This window comes from Sparus aurata, chromosome 6 (assembly GCF_900880675.1).
Source record: "Sparus aurata chromosome 6, fSpaAur1.1, whole genome shotgun sequence".
NCBI classification, from domain to species: Eukaryota; Metazoa; Chordata; class Actinopteri; order Spariformes; family Sparidae; genus Sparus; species Sparus aurata.
The window spans coordinates 12,532,664-12,554,910 of NC_044192.1; the positions used below are offsets into that span (position 1 = coordinate 12,532,664).

The window sequence follows — 22,247 nt, forward strand, 5'->3', positions numbered from 1 at the left end:
TTAACTTAATAAGCTTTTGTGTCGTGTTGTTGTAACTACGTAAAAAAACAAAACAACTTCCTAATCGTGACTCCAGATGATTTTACAAAAGCTAGCCGGGGGTGTTGTCGTGCCTGCCAACGCCTCGGCGGAGTCAGAATTCAACAATTATTGCGAGTTACGCAATACGACGTGAATGGTCTTGACTCCCGCCGTCGCTGCGTAAAAAGCGTAAACTACGGACTCATCATATTTGCGCTCTCGTGTTTCGTCGGTGATGCACTATCCCGTGCCTCCCCCCCTCCACCCACCCCTTACGAGGCATGTCGTCTCCACACCACACCACAGCACTCCAGCCTCCTCGCATGAATCCACCGCGCCGTCGACTCTGCCCAGCTGAACAGGCTACAGCTCCGGCGTAGGTTCGGTGTTCGTCCCCCGGCCCGGCGCAGCCTACCCGGCCGCTGTTGCCCTCTGCTCCTGGAGGCAGTCACCCCCCCCGCGCGTCATGACCTCCCCTTTCTGCCATTCTGCCGAAATTCGCTAAATGGGATTCGTGGCTGGCCCGAGGTTTCCACAGCAACTGGCCATCCGCTGCCATTATTTCTCTAATGAGGACAGCCATAAGGATTTAACACGGTTCCTCGCTGCGCGTCTCTGATTTTTGGGCTGAATCTCAAGACGCGTCAAAGGTGAGTTAATTAGGGTTTCATGTAATGGGATTAAGTCGGCGAGTACATCCTGAGGATTGGGTTTTGTGGCTGCGTATTTTCCCTCTTTTTAGTGATGTTTTTACACACAGCGTACGATGATACCCCCCCTCTCTCTCTCACACACACTGACTGACTTGTATTTCATTGTTGCACAGGCCATTCAGTCAGCGCCGCCGCTCGCACATTCGGTCAGTGGCACTCGGTCTGTGCCGGGGCGACGTTGTTGACGGTTTACTACAGCCCGCACAAAATGCGCACCCTGTGTGCAAAATGTCACGTTCGCTGACTCCCTCGCGACCACAGACGTTGGGCGAAAACGGCAGTAGATCGACCGCGCGCAGAAAAAAAAGATCCTAACAATCCATCGAAATTCAAAATGGAGCTGTAACAGCACCTGTTTTGATTCATCAGGCCGCATATGCGCTGTATGTGAGCCCGAGCCCACGACAGCCACAGCAGCATTGTCGTCTTTTATCCCCCGTTCCCATTCACAAATCCCTGTTTACGTGCCCTAATGTGGATCAGTTTGGCGAACACGGACTGCTGATGTTTTTCTGATTTGTTTTTTGTCTTTCCTCTTTTCATTCCCCCCCCATAGTAAAGACGTTATCATCTTGACAGCTGCTACTCCTGTAGGCAGCTACCACCCCACCCCTTGTTTCTTTAAAAGCAGCTTTGCTGACAACTGGTGTTTTAATCCCGTGGAAATAGAATTTTAATAATGTGGTTAATCTATTTACAGTTGGTTTTTTGGGGGGGCTTTGGACGAGTTCCAGCTAATCTGTGAGGCAGTGGGTTGAGGTTTGCTTTAAAATGAGACGCATAGAAAGCTCAACATTGTGTTTTTTAACCTTAAGGGGATGCAATAATATAGTAGCTTCATCTGATAAACATGAGGCTGGCAGTGCTTAAGAAATGACACCAAATACACAGTTGTATTGTTGAGTGGATTTCTCTCCGATAATGTTTTACAAGCTGAGAGAGGGTATGAAGTCATAATGTTCCCTTTCAGAGGGAAGTAGAAAAAAGACAGAACAAAATATTGTTTTCTTTATGATTAATCTACCCAATTTTGTGTGGATTAATTGTTTGGTCTGTGTGATGTGAGCAGAAAGCCCAAGGTTACATCCCCACATGTCATGTTTTGTCTGGTCAGCGGTTCAAAACCAAAACACATTCAAGTCACAGAAGACAAAGGCAGCCAGAAAACATTTCCATTAGAGGAGTTGGATATTTTTATTGCTTAAAAACTGAGTCGAACAATCTATCATTAATAATAAATAGCTGCAAATGTATTCGTCTGACTAATCAATCGTCTAATTGTTTTAGCTCTGCTTAGCTTGGCTTTGTTAAACTGGCGCTTGAGTTCAGACCACATGAAAAGATTAATTTCAAAGGTCTAACATTTATATGATTTAAGGAGAGAACAAATTTCGATATTAATATTCTGTGAACTGTACAGAGAGACTGACTGATTATTGACAGCCTTTCATATGCAGAGTTAATAATTTGCTAAGAGTGCGTTGCGTTTCTGAAATGAAACCACCTTTTGCCCTCCATTTATAGAAGAGTCATGCTGTAGCTTCTATTCCTCATAGCCTGGATGGCTGGCAGCCAGAACCACTAGTTATAGATGGACAGAAAACGGTAGTGGGTTTTATCATCCTCTCCTTGTCTTCCTCTTCTTCTCGCCTTTCCTCTCTGCGTTTGTCACTGATCAAGAGAAATGTGATGGGGGGGCTGAGAGAGGCTCTGCAAAGTGAGCGAGGTCAGCGGAAGATTTAGGGAAAAGATAACAGAGAATATCTGATTGAGGCGTCCACAGCAGTCCATAGTTATGTGACTGCATTGTCTTTTCTTTAGCCCTCTTTAATTCAGCTGCCCGCTTGTCTCTCCCTCTCGCTCTCTCTCTCTAACCCAGGCTAAATATAGATGATCTGTTTCTTCTACATGCATGTGGACTGCACTGTTTCATGTTCTCGTCCAGCATAGAGCGGGATAAGACGGTGACACTAATGTGCACATTTCCTCTCGTTTTGATCTTGAGGAACCATCACTGCCTTGGCCCCCCCCTCCCTCACCGCTCCTCCCCAGGGCAAACTGTAATTTTCCCATTCGACTGAAACATTGGCTCAAGCTCCTTCACTCTCCGCAGCACAGTGGCAACTGTTACCGTCTGTTGTGACTCAGTGAGGTTTGTCACGGCCAAATGTGCTTATGTGCCTGACCAGAAATGTACAGCTTGTGTGCTCAAGCTTCAGATGGAGGATTACAAATGCTGATTATACAGGAAACGTGAGAAAGAGTTACACTGTTTGTACAGTTGGAACCAGAGCGCTATGATTGTTTCTTTTTCTTTTCTTTTTTACCACTTAAACATATTGCACAATTATCCTAGAAACCAGGAACCTAAATTCCTCCGAAAGACAATGTGCAGATAACACTTAGTCATTCCTTTCCTGACCATAAATAGATTTCTACCTTACATAGTTCAAATGAAAGAGACAAAATACACAATCCTCCTTTGTTGCTGTCTGAGTTAGTCTAATCGAGTGGGTACCTTCCAGTTATCCTCCAAGTTAGTAATTTAAGCAAGTTCTCTCATTGTTTCCCTGAACAATGGTTCTTTTCTGAGCTCTGATGGAGGGGACAGTAAGATGAACACTCTAGTCACACAGCTCTGTGATGCTGCACTTAAAGGTCCAGTGTGTAGGATATGGTGGCATCTCGCAAGCGTGGTTGTTGCAATGGCTGCTACAAATGTGAAACATAAAAAGCCGCCTCTAAAGCCAGTGTTATGTTCTACCAGTCTGGGCTACTGTAGAAGCATGGCAGTGTCAGGTAAAGAAAACATAACGATTCATGGTTTTACATGATTATGTTTTGTTACGTGTGAAAACAAGGAGGTTATTTTAACTTGTGTTGATTTATTGGTTTGTTGGTCTGCTGGTTTGTCAGCAGAATTACACAAAAACTACTGAATAGATTTCAGCAAAACTTGGATGGAGGGTTGGTCCTGGCCCAGAATAGACCCCCTTAAAAAGGGGATAGGGATGGATCAATTGGTGGACAAATTGATGTTAATCCTTTTTATTAGAAAATATATATTCTTCTTCCACAACACACTGGAGATTATGATTCCATCTGTATTGCTTTGCTGTCCTAGTGGTTGGCTGTTAGATTGTAGATCTGGTGAGTTTGGAGTATTGGTCATTACTGGTTAAGCAGCTCCGGGTGGTTTAAAATTTGCAGAGATACAGGACTATTGAGTTTGATATTTGATGAGGCTTCATCAAGTTAAAGTGGACTTTAATCTGACCGCCATTCTATTACTCATAGCTGCCAATACATCTACCTTGATCCTACATGCTTGACCTTGAAGTACGGGGATGCTTTCAGCTCAATGCTAACATCCACATGCTAAAATATACACAGAAACAATGCTAAGATTTTGATGTTTACCTGGTATAATGATTACTGATCACAGCCGTTCTAACAAAGCTTTGTATTTGAGTGTGATGACAATAACAATCTGAAATCTAGAAAGTGGACAGAAGTTGGGAGAATGCAAACCTGTCCTTTAATCAAGGTGTCGGATCTTAAAAGGACAGTGTGGGTTTGTGCCATTTTCCAAAGCAGATTGGAGCGCATCCACAAAATGACACATAATGAAAATACTGGCAGTGCCGACGCTGATGTGATGCCGTTTCAGTACCTGACAGGTGTTTGGACTTGTCTGCTTTATTAACCTGAATTCCTTTCGGGCATCTGAGCCTCTCTTTCTTTACTTCCCCTCCTTTCCCTCCAGTATTTCCATCTCACACCCAGTGTTCACTTCATGTACTGAGTGTTTTATGGATTTTGTAAGACTCGAGTCAACACTGCGACTGAGAAAAACACTGCTTAGTGATAAATGTGCTGCGGAAATTGAAGTGCTCTTGAACTCCATCGTGGTTCTGAGGTAAACACAACTCAGAGATCAGCCTTTGAACAAAGCCTGTGTTTGCCCTGATTCATATCTAATCCTTGAAAGTTCTTTTCCCACAACACAACCAGGCAACACTCGTTCACACGGTCGGCTGTTTTGTGCATTTATTATAGCCTTTCTGACATTATTAAACCACGTCGCGTAACTTTATTTTTACAGCACAAAAAGCAGCTTATACGGCTTCAATTAGTGTAAATCAGCCTAAAAATAATTGAAAACAGAAAGCGGTACATTCAGACTGTACATGCGCCAATACAGTCAAAGAAAGGAGTAGAAATGTATTTGATTTACAAAGAAGTAAGTAGAAATGTGATCAGTATTATAAACTATGATCCTGGAAAGCTAGGTGCAGAACTCTCTTTTGGAATGAGATTTTGATTTAGTATCCCAGGAACACATGAAAATAGAGCGTCTTTGTTCCCCCACCACCACCACCGCCATCCCATCTCCCTCCTCACTTCCTTCCTCCCATCCCGCCCTCCCACTGCTCAGGTGCCTGTTCTTGTTGCAGTCGCTGGCAGTCGTAGCAATGCGGTGCAATCTGGTTCCCCCGCATTCCTCCGTGCTCCTGTTGAATGGAAAAAGCTCTCCTCATCTCCCATACCTCATAAATTTTACATTTTTGAATTTCTCCCATTCTAATATATTCTTAGGGTATCTGTCCTATGCTCAACCTGTTGGTACTTTGATTTGCCCAGTATATATTCATGTCTCCTCCAAGTCACATGTTAGCACTTCTTGATACTTGGGATCTCTGACACCATATTAGGGAAAAGCGTGAGGCTCAGCTACAGCTCTGCCTCTCTTGTTTACATACACAGACTCTGAGGCTTTCGCGGGTGGTCTCGTGGTGTTTGCATCGTCCTGGAAAGAACCAGGCAAGAGTGACGTGGTTTCTGCTATCACTGCGTTGTGACTGCAGTGCAGGCCAGCGATCATAACCTCCCCTTATCGGTGTGCTTAAACCTGATGATTCAGTCAGTTTTCAGTTTTTAATTGCTGGGTCCAAACTCCCTATGCTTTAGACAAGCATGTTGAATTTGCGAAAGGTTTGAATAGTAGAGCTTAAATTATGAATATGCAAATCAATGATCCCTACACCATCAGAACTGTGTTTGTGCATTCTCTGTAGAATCATTCAAGGAAGAGGACATTCACACATGACTGACAGCAGGCAGTGGCCACTTTACTAGGTATACCTGTGCATCCAACCCAATGCATCAGTATTCTTTAAAAGTGAAAATTATTGGCATATTAATCAATAATGAAAATCTGATGTTTTTCTTACCCTTTTCGCCTCTTAAATCCGACCCTAAAGTATTGGGCTTCTATTATGGGCTGTAATGTAGTCCAGGTGCTCCGGCTTTAGACCTTTTCGTGATAAGAGCCAGGACTGAAATCCCTGACCGGAGCTTGAGTGGTCAGTGAAGGACAAGCGGAAGTCACTCAACCTTCAGTGACAAATCAGCTTTTTGTGTATTGTAAGTTCTTGCACTTTGGTTTCTTTAAGGTTCCATCCTAGAGTACACATGACTGATTGTTAAGTAGCAGCCGGCTCTTTCAAGGAGATCATTTCACAGTAGTTTTTGCTTGTATTCAACCACCTCATCTATCTGCTTGTTAGCATATATTGACTACGTGAAGTGCTAAATATATCTGTTGCATAAGCGCCTCCACTATTGTTTAAAATCTTCTAAGACTGCGGCCCTGTCTGCCCTTCCTGCTTGGTGTTTCTGATCCTCCGAGACTTGGTGGATGTTTGAGACAGCAGCCGGCCACAGGGTCTGTTACTGATATCTGGACTGGCCAGTCAAGATGAGCGACTTGCTCTTCACACATTTCACACGGTCCTGTTCACCTTTCATTCAGGCCTGTGGGCCCATCTCTGTGTGACTCAGTGTTGCACCATAGGATACGTTAACCCCCCCCCCAGTGCGCCAGATCAAAGCATGCATGATTGTACGTGTGTGCTTGAAATCGCTCACACTTGTGCACGTTCACGCAGCTTACGCGCCCACAGAGCGCCACAGTGGGATCCTTCCATATCTTTGAGAATTCCCATACCTGTGTAATTATGTTATGCTCGCACATTACACTTAAAACACCCACTAAGCCTCAGCTGTCCATGCAGTATACAACAACCACCTACGCGATCTTTTTACAGCCACTGCCGGTTCCTTCCTCCTTGTCTGTTAATAACCCTCTCTGGTCCTGTCTATCAGACTCACACAAGAATCCTGGAAACACGCGCATGTGTTTGGAAAAAAGGATGTGAGACTCAACTGTGGTTGGGTGTTAGTGCGCGATAGAGCCTCGTTTCCAATAGACCGAGAAACAGCTGCTCACGCACATAAACACACTCGCACACACCTACACACATGCTGCACACACTCTGTCTGGAACTGAGAGTGCCTCTATTCACAAAGGAACAAGGCTGTTTCATGTGTGTGTGACTGTCTCCGTTTCAGCTGGCCTGAAATAGCCGGTCTCACGGTGAGTCACTCTGCACTGACTCGAGGGGTGGATTGGACTTGTGTTTGTGCGTGTGTGTGGCACTCCAACTTTCTGTGGGTGCACTTGACTGTCTGAGCATGTTTGTCTTTGTCTGCACTCTTGATGAAAGCGCGATCTGGTTGCATTTAGCAGGCCTTAATAGATGACTTGGGCATCGGAATGGAAAAGCGAAGCGGCGCTGTAATTACCCGTCGGAGGTGAAACCGTTTCTGTCCTTGTCGACTCCCCAGTATTAGCGCCGGGTTTCATTACAGCTGCTTCTTTTGTTTGAAGCTTTGTTTTTCCTTGCAGATGCTCATTGATTCAGAATAGATTGAATCAACAGATAAGAATGACCTTGCATGTGCGTTGCGTTGACTGTTTCAAGGTGTCCTGTTTGCAGAGTATTTGCATGCTAAACGGTTCTAACTGAACCTGGAACAGCTCCAAGGATACTCTGTGGTGGATTAGGAGAGCACAAGAATGTGACACTCTGGGCAAACACTGCCAGGAGGATTTTTTTTTTTTTTTTTTCTTTTTTTCTTTGATAAAGGTGAATGAATAGAAGCTGAAACAGGGTCAGTTCCTGTTCGTGAATGAACAACTTTCATCTCCTGACAAGATGGATTAAAACATTATTTGGTAGAATTCTTTCTTAATTTGAGCCCATTCACGCAAGCAGTGGTTATTAAATGTGTATGTAAATGAACACGCTTTGTAACTAAGCTTCTTGCTGCAATTTTTTTTCAATGTAATGGCATAAAATGATTTGGTTTGGTTTTGTAAATGTCAAATGTTATTATGAGAGTTTAGAGATATAATATGTAACATTTCTGCATTCAAATATCTACGCATGAGTAGACCGTTGTGTACTTATATGTATATTATCCCAGTGTGTTCCAACAATGTTCGAACCCAGAGAAATATTGAATTTAACTCAAGGTAACAGTGCGTTTAATTTGGCTGCCTGAAGTTTAACTGAAGCTAGAACCATCAGATGATATGTCAGAGGATGAGGAAGGACATCAGTGCCTCAACTTAAGTAAACATAACATGAATAAAACTTTAATACATCACCTTAATAAAACATGAAAGGACTGTCATTTTCCATTTCCCTCTTTGCATAAATTATGGTCCTTTTTTAATAAAATATTGACGTCAGTTAGGAATGTAATGGTGGTCATTCAACAATAGAGACAAACCGCATCTTTTATGTTCATTCTTTTGATGGGAACTCCGAGCAGCAGAATTTCTAAACTGTGCGTATAAAAGTCAGCAGACATCCACATGCCGTCTAAGTCACGTTTCTGCTGCCAGAATCAAAGGAGAACATAGTTTTATATGACGACTGTGTTGAGCTGAAATTGCCTCTCCCAATTTCCCAGAGTGCAGTGTGACGTCTTTTAAATGTCTTGTTTTTCAAAACAACAACCCAAAAATGTTTAGTTAACAGAGAAATAAAACAGAGAAAGGAATCAAATCCTCACATTGAAGAAGCTGATGTGTGTTTTCCTCTCAGAATAAATGATTTGATTACCAGTGAAAGGATTATTAAAATGCTTGATATAAATTCTCTTTGGATCAACTAACTGATTAGTCAGTCATGTTTGGCATATAACAAGAAATCGAGATGATTACCCAGAAATCCCTGTGGGACTCAAAGTGCTGCATTCTTACTCATCATTGGCTCTCATCCCAGGTCTGCACATGGGGGCGGGCAAGAGCAAGCCCAAGGAGCCGGGCCAGCGCTCCATGAGCCTGGACGGCACCATCGGCACGGGCTCGGACAGCGGGCACTTACACCACCTGGGCCCTGCCCAGCAGACCCAAACCCCTAACAGGAGCCCTGCCGTCGGGACAGGCAGGCGGGGGCATCAGGGGCAGCACCAGCACGCCCCAACAAACACTCCTGAGCTGGCTCTCTTTGGAGGGGTGGACCACACCGGCACCATCACCTCGCCTCAGAGGGGACCTCTGTCAGGTAGGAAACACTTCGTGAGATTTGTAATGCCTGGAAATATTAAAGAATATCACTGATTTACATTTAATAGTTTGGCTAAATTACAGATGCTACTAAAAAAGATTTTCTTCTTGAGTTTTATGTTTAGTGATAGTAGTAGCCAAGTAGTGATACAAACTTATTCTAATTTCAACCGGAAAGTAGGGAATGTTAGGGAAAATATGTTTTGTGAAAGGAAAAGATTGATATGACTGTTCATATCCTAATGAACAGTCAGCAGCTGGTTAGCCTAGCTTAGCATAAAGACTGGCAACAGCAACCCTGGCTTTGTCCAAAGGTAACAAAATCCACCTACCAACACCCTCTTAAGCTCAGTAATTTACACGTTCTGTGTCATTTGTTTTTGGTTTTTCAGGGGATTATTTGCCTGACAATTTCTTGGCCACAATTTCCACTGCTGGTTGCCTGGCAACCTCACAGCAACAAGACTCGGTGAAGTCATTGCTCCCAGCCGAGAAATAGTCTTGCACATAATCCCAAGTATACTTAGTGAGTTTTACTGGTGCTGGTAGTCAGATTTTGCTGTCTTCATGCTAAGATAATAAGATAATATAGTGATTTATGGACTCCAGCTTCATACTTAACAGAGTCGTATCAAACTTCTTGTCCAACAAGTGACAAGAAATCCAGTAGATGTTGTTCCAAAAATATCTTACCATTGCTTTAAATGTGAGTGACACAGCAGTGCCAAAGTTTTTTGCCCGCACAAGGAGGGGACGCTCATTTTTAGCGTGAATAAAACTGTGAAGCTGAGCAGAACTTAACAGTGGAACTAGATTCAACAAGATCTGATGAAAACTTTGACTTATCTCTGAGTCAGCCCACAGACTTGCTTTCAGTTTGAGATCACTAAAGTCATAAGAAAAAAATACACTTCATACACGTCTTATGAAGGCTTCACAGTGAGTCATAGTTTAACAGAAAAATAACTCTGTTTCCTTCTCCCAACATCATCTGCTGAACAGACACAAAACCTCATCTTTGACTTTGACCTCCGCTGCGTCACACTGTCCAGATTTTACTTGACGTTAAAGCTGTTATGTGTCTAGACTGGCCAGATGGTTGGGTTAATGTTGCTCCATCCAGAGGGTGGAGGGCTGCTGGTGTATCATGGACAGCTCAGCTGGCCGGCGCCTCCTGTGCTTCTAATGAGCCGATCAATGATTGGCTGGAGAGTTCCTGTGTTTAGATCACAGCTTCGTTAAAATGAAGGGGTAGAGAGCTACACAGAAAATAGAAATCCATCCGTATGATGGCTTTGTCCTTCACGGACCATACGTCACAAGGAGTGTCGATATTTTTCATTAGGCGCTGGTAAATTGTTTCACACAGATATGAAGCAGAGGCAAAATAACTGAAGATTTATAGCTCTATAGTGGATGGCGGAAATTATCATCCAGGGCTGAACCAGTATAACTGAAGTCAGATTATGGAAGTGAATGTCAACCAGTCTTGCGTGGGAGGAGTATGTCTAAAATGACTTTGTTCCCTAAATGTGTATTTCTGTGTGTGTTTCTTGCAGGAGGTGTCACTACATTTGTGGCGCTGTATGACTATGAGTCACGGACAGCATCTGATCTGACCTTTAGGAAAGGCGACAGGCTGCAGATTGTCAACAACACGTAAGAGGCAGCGGTCATCTTCCTGTTCCTCTCTCCGATGCCACAACTTCTTCACAAAAATCGAAACGAGCAGATCTGTAGACGCACATGTGATTTATGAGTCTGTGAACGAACACAGTCAGAGCTGGTAACTGTAGAGCGATGCAGACAGCAGAGTCTGATCCTCTCCATCTGTTGACTAAAACTGAGCAGAATGACACTTCACTAATGCATTCTGTGCCTCTTCATCTTTAAGACACTTTATAAAGAGCCTGTCATGGCAAGATCTAAGCCACCATTCTGATGACTTGTTTTCCTGTCGGAAATCAGCACATATTGAAGTCCGTCTGTGCTGTGGTGTGATGATTTCAATATAGAAAGTGAAAGATAGTGTTTAATATTAAAAGCTGCTTTTCTGAGCAAAGGCATCTGGAGTACAATTCCCAAGCAGGGGCCTTCTTACAGAAACACTTCCTCAGTGCTTGTCCCATCATTAGTTTCAGACACAGGAAAAACCCTTTCTTCGTATTACAGATGCAATTCTCAAACAAAATGTCATCCTTAACTGAGAGAAAAGATTTGAGATTTAGGTTTCTATAATGAGGCCCCAGGTGCTGAAAATCGAAACGATGCCCTCCCACTCCACATTTTCTTATGAGCTTTTTCCACAACTTTCTGCCATAAGCCTGGTTTGCTGTTCTTTATCTATAGTCTGGCACTACATAGTTGGGCTGAAAAATATAATTAATTCATACTTATTTAATAATGCAAAAAGAAATATTTCATATTTGGGAGTTTTTATCAACACATGCAAACACGGAATTAGTATAATAAGTAGTGAGATTGTATCTGTGAGTCCAAAAATCCCACATGGAATGCTGATCTGATCATTTATGGATAGTTATCCTCTGTTGTAGAATTGTTACAAATAATTCAAACTGCACTGAAATAGGAAGTGGAACTGTGAAACTTTAGAAACACTGCAGCTCATATCAGCCCCCCTGTGTAGTCCCAAAGCATATCCAGCTCCTCTGCTATCTGTCTGTGCTGTGCTGCTCGCCTCTGCTGTGTCTCCTCGCTGTGTTTTGATGTGTCTGCTGTGTCTGTTATCTCTCCCTTTCTCTCTCTCTCTCTCTCTCTCTCTTTTTCTCACGCTTCATGGTTTCTCCTAGGAAAAAGTACAGCTTCAGGTCAGTAATACTTAATGCAATAAAAAATCTCTCGCAACCTTTTGTTCACAGTCCCTTTGCTGCTGCTCGGATTTGTCCGAACAAGCTTTGTAGCGTTGCTATAAAAGAATTAGTAAATATTAGAGATGTGGGGTGATCTGTGGATATCGAGCTGTTCAAGGTCTAAAATGTAGAAGGAGGCGACTACAAGTGGAACAAAAGGTTGTCTGTTTCTGTCTGTTTTTCTCTCTTAACAATGTTTTTCTTTTCATCACTGTCCACTAAGGTGTGGGATGTGTATTCCTTAATTATCAGGTTTCAATTATGGGTGGTCAGTGAAACAATGTGGAAGTTTCAATTTGTCTCATAAGTAAACTTTTGTGCAGATTCTGTAATATTTAATGGATAAGTCTGGTAATCTTCCATACTTTTTTTTTTTTTTAATTGGCATCAAATCCCACAAGACCAAAAGCAACACTGTATTTCTGCAGCTAACGAGTATCGTTTGTGTAGCCAATGCCTGATTTAGCGTATTCGTCTGCAGCGTCGAACTTAAAGGGATATTCCGGTGTAAGTTTAATCCATGGTCTCCCTCTCGAGAGATCAAGTTTGCAGACCGCTAGCTAACGTAGTTTTAGAATCCTCAGAAACGATCGCACGACAACAATACATTGCAGTAAATGGGTCCAAATATAAAACTGCAATGTATTGTTGCCGTGCAGTCGTTTCTGAGGATGCTAAAACTACGTTAGCTAGCGGTCTGCAAACTTGAACTTTCACGATGTGTTAGACCATGGATTAAATTTACACCGGAATATCCCTTTAATTGTTGTCTCAAATCTCTTAAAAATAAATAAATGATCCACAGTGTTGCACTGGTTGATATTCTTATTCATTGTCATCAGTGGTGGTGGAAGAAGTATTCAGATCCTTTACTGAAGTAAAAGACCCAATACTGCATTGCATTGAAGCTTCTTGTTCATGAAGGCTTCTTCCGCCTTCCAATATAATTTCTCTTCACTGGGAGTAAACTAACCGGTCATTAAACTAACAAATGTTGAGGTTGCCGTAGTCAGTTTTCAGTTCTTGGTTGACCCTCTTGCTTTGCTTTCTGTCTCTTTCTTTCTTTCTCATCACAGAGAAGGGGACTGGTGGCTCGCGCGCTCCCTGACGACAGGAGAGAGTGGATATATCCCCAGCAACTATGTGGCTCCATCCGACTCCATCCAAGCAGAAGAGTGCGTTATCCTCTCCTTGTTTCACACAGTTTCCTGAGCAGTTTACTTTTCTACAAAGCTGTTTTTTCATAGCCACCATGGCCTGAATGTAGCAGCTTTATCTCTGCTATATCTACATCCAGAAGCACATATAGAGAAAAATAAATGTGTGGAGACAATATATTCCTATATGCTATCCAGTACAAGTCTTCTACATTTCTAGTCAGAGTATTTCTGCCTGCCCGCTCCAGACGCTCAGTAGTAGCTTCTCACTGATCTCATTCTCTGTGGCCCACTTTGGCAGGTGGTATTTCGGGAAGATCACTCGACGCGACTCAGAGAGGCTCCTTTTGAACTTACAGAACAGACGAGGAACCTTCCTGGTGAGGGAGAGCGAGACCACTAAAGGTGAGCGAGCAGACGAGACGAAAGAGCACTGAGCAGTCATTATCAAGGTGGTCCAATTAGCTCTGTGTCTGTTTATAATGATGTATTAAATCTGGGCCTCACAGGTCACTTTGAGAAGTGTTTAATGTACGAAATGAGCAGCTTTCAATTTAAGATTGATTTGCTTTGCTTTGACCTTTATTTTGAAAAACATTTTATTACCCATATTACCCGGAGTGAGCGTTGATTCATCGGACAAAAAAACAAAAAGCAAAAATCTCAAACTTCTCTTCCGTCCAGCATTATTGCTATTCACAATATTATTCCAATAATCATCTAAATATTCTCAAAATCCTTAAATTTTGCACTCAAACATACTAGAAATCCTTACATCGTGTTTGAAATCAGGAAACACATATAGGACTATAAACAATGAGATGGAAAACTTCCAACTTCAAAAGTCATTTATGTTAGGATATTCACGATAGTCTTGATAATGAAAATTCCCCACAATCAACTTATCTGCTGTAAAAATCGTTTATTGTTCCATCCCTAGGGAGATTCATCAATACTGAAAGTAATCCTAAATTGCTGACGGAAGTACTTTCGTCTCTAGATGAAGACAGTTGATTCAAACACAGCTATGAAATTCTGTACTAGAGATATGAGGTCAGCTATAATGAGAAAAATCTGAGAATTGCGGCATTACATCAAAAAATCCTCTTTCAGCCATTTTGAAAGGCAAACATATGTTTCACCACGATCAAAGCTTGTATTCTAACAACAGATGCAGCCTTTTCTTGTGTTTTTCTGGCACTGCACTGTGGTGTTGGCGTACCTCATCAGAGAAAGTTCTGACAAGAAAACACATTTCATAAAACCTCAGCCTTTTATTTTTACACTTGCTGGTTTTTGTTTTTTTAAATGTGTGAAAAGAGGATGACACTTTCAGTGTGTCCCTGGAGTTTACTCCACACAGCAAGTGTGATCTTACTTTGAATTAAGTAGATCATCAGGGACTCAATTTGAAGGAGGCAGAACCTCGTAATTAAGTCATTTGTTAACTTTCACAAACGCCTATGGCGCTACATCTAGATCTCTGGGCTCGTGGGGAAGTTTTGCGTCTTTTTCTGAAACTCAGCTGTCAGATGTAGTCCGTGTGACGTCAGTGGGCTCTGTAGGGGGTTGTATTGGAGGAAGTTGGGGGGGGGGGGGGGAGAAAGGAAAGAGTGGAGTGGATTGGGGCTTGTGAATGGATAGGGGTGAATCACTCTGCCAGAACTAGGTCAACCTCGGAGGGTGCTGGATTTCCCCCTGGCTATAAGTCTCTGTTCTCCAACACACACACACACACACACACACACACACACACACACACACACACACACACACACACACACACACACACACACACATACACACATATATATATATATATATATATATATATATATATATATATATATATACATATATACATATATATATACATATATACATATATATATATATATATATATATATACATATATACACATATACATAGAGAGAGAGAGAGCGGGGAAAAACAGTAAAGAGGGTGAGTTGTAGGAAAAGGGGAAGATCAGGGAGAGTAGGAGGGGCTCTGGCAGGACGTGTGTTGGCCTCTGGGTGCTTTCTTTATTAGATGTCAGATGTGAGGGTTATCGTGTGAAACAGACAAGCAGAAGCATCCCCCTCATATGTTGTATGAAGTGTAGATCACGTCACACTGATCATGATACATTTCATTATTTGAAGCTAGAAGCACACAAGTCTTTACCCACCTCGAATCCCTAAACATGGAAGATCATAACCATCATAGAGGTATTTCTGCGCCTGATCTTGAAGAATCAAACTGACTAAAATTTGTAGAGAATGTAAAGTGTGAAGGCCCTGTTTTCTTCACAAATTCATTAAATTTTGATGTAATTTAATTGTATCTATAGTATAGGTTCTGAGGCATATGTCAGGCTGTGATGATCAGGTACTTCAGGTCAGTAGACTGTGTGGATAAAATCTTTGGGAAGAGCGTCTTTGCTGCTCCAGATTTATTCTTTCTGACGGGGGAAGAACAGTGAACATCACTCAGCAAAACTCCAGATCAAAAAGAATTGATTTTTCATTCTCCTTTTTACTGTGGAACAACCTCGCCTTTGGAGCTCAGGTTCACCTCGTCCATTCAGCCTTTTAAATCCCCTCCTGAAACACAAGCTTGAGTCCTGTCATGACTGTGAGGACTTTAATGTTTAATTTGTGTGGTTATTTTTTCTGTGTATGATCCGTTTCTTTTTTATGTGGCTGTACAAGATGAGTCAAAAATGATCGCTGGCTACGTTTACGTGCAATATTCCCATTTTTGAACTTATTCCGAATAAGAATATTCCGACTAAGCTATTTACATTGCCAATGAAATGTAATATTCCGCTAACATTCCCATTTACATGCAGTTTGCCTACTATAAATGGAATGACGCACGTACAATTCAACCACCTTCTAGAAGAGATTGGTATTGCGATATTTACGCATATCCAAAAACGCGTTGATATTTAAGTCTTTCATAATGTTTAAAAGTAGATGTGTTTGACCTCCCAACCAGCAGTGGGGGTTCTTCCTCTGTGCATGTATCTCTACCTTAGCTTTGTTGGTTTGTTTACCAATCACCATAAACGGACAACTGGCCGTGTGTCCTGGTTTGTATTCCAATTGTGCTGTATGCATGTCAAGCGAATGTTCCTATAACCAGAATAATACCAGCCTGTCCCACATGTCTTAATCAGAAAATACTACTTCGGAACGAGGCCTAATTAGGAATATTCAAACAGGATGTGGTGTTTACCGACCTGCATCAAATTCTGAATATTGTTCAATATATATTCAGAATGACAGTGGAAAATGTGTGTGCATGTAAAAGTAGCCCTGGTTTTCCTCAGTGAGATCAAACCTTACTTGGTAGTGGGCCGTGGACGAGGACAGAAGGGCTTAGTTGAATTTCCAGGGTGCCTCAAGGGGCCATCGGAGACTTGCCCGGCACAGCTGCTAGGAAACTCCACAGAGCAGCTGTCACACAGGCCAGGATACGCCTGGTTTTATTGTTCTAACCTGTCTCTGTCTGTTGTTTTGTCTTGTTCATAGGGGCATATTGCCTGTCAGTGTTGGATTATGATAACACCAAAGGCCTGAATGTTAAACATTACAAGATCAGGAAGCTGGATAGCGGAGGTTTCTACATCACCTCCCGCACCCAGTTCACCAGCCTACAGCAGCTAGTCTTCCACTACCGCAGTGAGTACTCACACACTAACACACAGCAGCTGTGAAAGTGAACCTTTCATTGCCCTTTATCTGACCTGTCACTCTCACTTCTTTCTCCTCCCTTTCAGAGCACTCTGATGGGCTCTGCCACGCTCTCTCAGACGTGTGTCCCGTGGCTAAACCTCAGACCCAGGGACTGGCCAGGGACGCCTGGGAGATCCCCAGAGAGTCCCTCCGCCTTGACCTTAAACTGGGACAGGGTTGCTTTGGAGAAGTCTGGATGGGTAAGAACGACACACTGCTGGGTTTTTTTGTGGGGGTTTTATTGCGGAAATGATTTAAAGGGACATTATGAAACATTTGTTGCAATTCACATGTATTAATCACTTTCTTATTGGCCATATGAGCAGATTTTATTGTGATGTGAAAAACGAGATGTTCCACGCCTCTCTCGGTCACCTAAACAAGCCCGTGGACGATTTGTTTCAGTTTAAGTGGACTCCGGATTTCTTTTTGAAGGACTCTGGGCAGTTTTTCAGAGATGGTCCAAAGGATGTGAATTTATAAATGCCCTCAAGTGCCTCGTCTCATTCCTTGTCTCTGCTCTGCTAACAGAGAGCAACAGTAGCTACGTTAGTTTAGAAATGGAGTCTGCTAACATAAACTGATGGTGGCTTCCAGCCCAACACAGAACCACTTAAATACCTCGCACACCGTGGCTGAAATACAGGTTTTATATTGAATATATAGAGCTTCAAAGATGAATTAATTAGTTGTCAACTATTAGAATAATCACAAACAAGAAAAAAATTTAAATTTTTCTGATTCCAGCTACTTAAATGTGATTAAAAACCATAAATGGAAAATTTTTGGGTTGCGGACAAAACAAGACATTAGAGGACGTCAGCTGAGTCTTTGGTCGACAGTTTTCACCATTTTCTCACATTTTTATAGAGCAAATAATGAATTGATAAATCGAGAAAATAATAATGACAAATTAAGGGAGTGTATCGGCATCAGTTGACAGGGTGATTCCTGGTAAAAACTGTTATCTGTCTGATTTCTGCTTAAAGGAAGAGATTGACAGTTTGGGATTGCTTATTCACTTTCTTGCAGACAATTAAACATGAAGATTGAAACCAGTCTGATGTCTGTCTGTTAGATATAAAGCTACTATCAGCACCCACCTGCCATAGTGTAGCACAAATGCTGGAAACATGCTCTGTCAAACTGTAATGAAATCCACCCACCAACACACAGCAGTTTGTTAGAGCAGCAATATAATGGTGTGTGCTCTGACAGGTACATGGAACGGTACAACACGGGTAGCCATTAAGACCCTGAAGCCTGGCACCATGTCTCCAGAGGCCTTTCTTCAGGAAGCGCAGGTCATGAAGAAGCTGAGGCATGAGAAGCTGGTCCAGCTGTATGCTGTTGTCTCTGAGGAACCCATCTATATTGTGACAGAGTACATGAGCCAAGGTAACACAGGATACAGACTTTATGTATCTAACTACAGTACTTGTTTAGTCTTGACTGAAACTGCTCAGGTTTTGTGAACTCTAAGGTATTGAAAGCTGCCATCAGAGCATTTCTAGATTCATGATCTTAATTTGGAATTTGGATTTTTGTATTTCTCAAAATGAGTTGTTTATTTGTTGCATTATCTGCAATTAAACCCTTTTTGATGTTGCTTTCACAGGTAGCTTACTGGACTTCCTTAAAGGGGACGCAGGAAAGATGCTTCGCCTGCCTCAGCTGGTAGACATGGCCGCTCAGGTAAAACTGCCTACAGCTCAGCCACACTTAAAAACCGCAGAGTTGTTTTTGTTATAAAACCACTGTCCTTTCTGCTTGACTTTCTCCAGATTGCAGCAGGCATGGCGTACGTGGAGAGGATGAACTATGTCCACAGAGACCTGCGTGCTGCCAACATCCTGGTGGGAGACAGCCTGGTGTGTAAAGTTGCCGACTTTGGTCTGGCAAGACTCATTGAAGACAACGAGTACACCGCAAGACAGGGTTAGTCCATACTCGCTCTATTAACTCCAGTTTATTTTTTTATTCAATTTTTGTTTGTACTAATGTCAAACTTGTCAAACACGTGATGACAGATGTCAGCTGCAGAGAAAAAACTGTTTATTTTGATTCTATAGCGTGGTGTTTTTGTTCACTCGTACTTGTCCTTTAGGAGCTAAGTTCCCCATCAAATGGACCGCGCCGGAGGCAGCTCTGTACGGTCGTTTCACCATCAAGTCTGATGTCTGGTCCTTTGGTGTGCTGCTCACAGAGCTGGCAACTAAAGGCAGAGTCCCCTATCCAGGTGAGAACTCGCACAGTGTATCAGCACCTCAACAGTTCCCCATTCAAACACTTTATTTAACGATATGCGAAATGCATATCGTTAAATAAAGTGACTCAACTGGATAGAAACTTTATCTGCAACTATTTTGATAGTTTTCTCAATCCGGCTTTTCAAATAATATTTTAGTGAGCCTCCATCTCTAAAGCTATATGAAGCTTTTTTTTTTACTGACTTATTCTGACATTTCATAGGCCGAAAAAAAGATGAATCAATTATTAACGTAATAGATAATCATTCGATAAGATTATGTTCTTTTTTTATTTACGTTGTACACAGTGTCCCGACTTTTCTCAAATCAAGGTTGTAGTGAATCATTAGTTACAGGCCTAAAACTATAGAATGGATTTTCTGATATTTTAGATCTCTCTGTCTATCCCTAAATGTAACTTCCTGTTTCTCCCGGCAGGTATGGTTAACCGCGAGGTGCTCGACCAGGTGGAGCGCGGCTACAGGATGCCTTGCCCGTCAGAGTGCCCCAGCTCTTTGCACGAGCTCATGCTTTCCTGCTGGAGGAAGGACCCAGAAGAGAGGCCTACGTTCGAGTACCTGCAGGGCTTCCTAGAGGACTACTTCACCTCCACAGAACCCCAGTATCAGCCTGGGGAGAACCTATAGAACCACACACTGAACCGAACGTAGGGGGGGGAGAACCTCGACACAGAACGATGTGCACTAACCCGACCTCAGAGGAGCACCTGTGGGAGGATCTGAGCCGGTGAAACTCACCTGGGAGGAACTTGAGATTCTTCTGTGGAAGCGAAACCAAGACCTGCAGACGTCCGATCATGTGCCATAAAGGAACTGCTACAGAAGAACCTCGAGAACCTCCTTTCTGCAAGCACTCACTGTTTCCTGAAGGTTTTCCTGCAGAAGCGAGGTTCAAGGCTGTGAAGGAGAACTCCTGCTGAGCGGACTCTGGCTCTGAATCGATCGAGGGACTACAGTTGCGGGTAAATGTTTTTTGAGAGGTGCGACTGATGTGGGAGGAACTGAATCAGGATCAACAGACGGAGCGAGAGGGAAAAACAACAAAGCTCCAGTCGAAGAGAGAAGGCTACGGGAGGATATTTCAATCGGACATGAGCTGTTTAACCTCCCTCTTTCCCTCTTCTGTCGTGTCTCTATGCCCTCGCCTGGTACCCTTTTCCACCCACAGAAGAGCACTGCCACTGTGGCTCAGGTGCCAAAGTAAAGTCTGTCTCTCTTCACGTCCTTTATGTCCCTTCTGCCTCTCTTCCTCTATTTCTGTCCGACTTTCAGTATCTCTCTCCAGTTTTCTCAAGTGCTGCTTCTTCAAAGTGTCTCCAAATAACTCAGCTCTGGAACTCTACTTTGCATCTTTATTTATGTTTACTCGGACAATATGCGTCCTGTGGTTTAGGGTTTTGTTTCAGTGGCAGATGGAGGTTCCTGATTTTTTTCTTTAACTTTTCTGTGATTATCAATAGGCAAGGTTGTTAGAACCACCATCATGGTAGTGCCAAGGTAAATGTACCCAACAGACAGGTTCTGTAACACTGGAAATTAGATATATCAAGTTAAAACAATCTGAGGCCTTTCTCTCTCGTTTAACCCTCCTTCTCTTCTCTAGCTCTTCACATACGCTGAGCGGCCACTGCAGCCAGCTGGATCCCACCTCGACTGATTAAAAATGATTTTGATGCAGGTAGTGTTTGAATGCGTATTTGTTTTTAAACTGGAAAGTTGCATTGAGAATAATCAGCGCAGTTATGGTGGCACTAAAGAGCAGTTTTAGTAGTTCATTTCCTCCAAGGCATAAATGGGGTAACTGTCATCAAACATTTATGTGACCTACTAAGAGGCTGATATGGCTACCAAACCAATCATTGACACAAGATGTGAAAAGCCTGCGCTGTTGTGTGCCAAACAAATCACATTTCTTTCCTGCTGTCCATGTATATAATGTTTTATTATCAAGGGAATTACTCGTGGGGGGGTTTTAGTTGTGCAACATGCAACTGTTTACTCACAATTTCCAATAAAACTCTGCACCATTTCCCCAGTAAACCCACGGAACTTAAAAAAGATAGGAAGGGTTATTATTAGGGGTTATCACTGAAGCTTGCTTTGGTGTCGGACTGTAGTGACAGCTGGTTTGAAGTCTGCGTTGTGGAAAAACACAATAAATGTCTAGCATTTTTACGTTATGTGACTTCTGATGTAGAAATTCAACCAGAAAAAGCAAGAACACACTTCAGACAATATATTAACGACTCATGTTGCTAATCACTTGCTAACCTACTTTCTGAAGTTTGTTCTCTCATTTGCTGGAACGATTTATTCATCAGAAGTCACACGACATAGATATGTTGGGATTTAGTGTATTTCTCCATGCATCTCCCATAGACTTCAATGCAGCTGGCACCAGAGTCTGTCACCAAAGAAAAGAAATGGGTGAAGTAAATCACCTTCCTTCTGTTTATGTTCCTCATGTAAACAGGACAGATGAACCTGTCACAAAAAGCTTTCCTTCACTTTCACAGCTGTTCAGTCCAATTAATATGCAACCAGGCGGCCCTAATGAAACTGTAAAACTCTGATCAGGTAACCCTAATAAAACTGTGTTTATGACTTTACTATGAGAGTTGATTTTAAAACCAGTTAGCATGCTTTCGTGCCGTTCTTCTCTTGACCATTGGCTGGGTTTGTATTTATGCTGTACTGTACATCAACACGTGTATGTTTACTTTACTCGAGGGGATCACAAACAGACTTCTGAACATTTGTGCCATTGACTTAAAATTAGGTTGTTTATTTTGTTTTTTGTTTTTTTTAAAATATCTTACCCACTGCTGCCAATCCTCACTGTCATACTGTACATACTGTAGCGCTCTAGAGTTTTGTATCATGTAAGCCACTTTCTAATGGCAGGTATTTGCGTTTGGGTGTCACACATTTCACGGTGGTTTAGTTTATGATGTAGTCGACGCAGCAACAGTAGATATAAAAGTTAGAGTTTGTTGCCAACGGATACTATGAAACCAGTGAATAAAATATGAGCCATGCAGCCACATGAGAGGA

General features: G+C 42.4%; 1 protein-coding gene across 2 annotated transcripts; it reads left to right on the forward strand.

Moving 5' to 3' along the window:
* The first annotated feature begins 131 nt into the window (after nt 1–131).
* Nucleotides 132–19,820, forward strand: LOC115583348 (proto-oncogene tyrosine-protein kinase Src). Of its 2 annotated transcripts, XM_030420041.1 has the most exons (13): nt 133–671; nt 8,873–9,154; nt 10,716–10,815; nt 11,967–11,984; nt 13,103–13,201; nt 13,485–13,588; nt 16,721–16,870; nt 16,969–17,124; nt 18,143–18,322; nt 18,543–18,619; nt 18,709–18,862; nt 19,032–19,163; nt 19,612–19,820. In XM_030420041.1, the coding sequence occupies exons 2-13, from the start codon at nt 8,881–8,883 to the stop codon at nt 19,818–19,820; spliced, it is 1,653 nt and encodes a 550-aa protein (XP_030275901.1). In that variant the 5' UTR covers nt 133–671; nt 8,873–8,880. The 2 variants fall into 2 exon arrangements, with proteins under 2 accessions (XP_030275902.1, XP_030275901.1); XM_030420042.1 differs by lacking the exon at nt 11,967–11,984 and having other exon boundaries at nt 132–671.
* Nucleotides 19,821–22,247: the final 2,427 nt, after the last annotated feature.

Excerpts from the sequence above, each read along its gene's own strand:
- LOC115583348 (XM_030420041.1), top strand. The coding sequence starts at position 8,881 with ATGGGGGCGGGCAAGAGCAAGCCCAAGGAGCCGGGCCAGCGCTCCATG. Across the intron at positions 16,871-16,968 it reads GCTAGTCTTCCACTACCGCA|AGCACTCTGATGGGCTCTGC; the intron begins GTGAGTACTCAC and ends CCTCCCTTTCAG. Across the intron at positions 18,863-19,031 it reads CGAGTACACCGCAAGACAGG|GAGCTAAGTTCCCCATCAAA; the intron begins GTTAGTCCATAC and ends CTTGTCCTTTAG.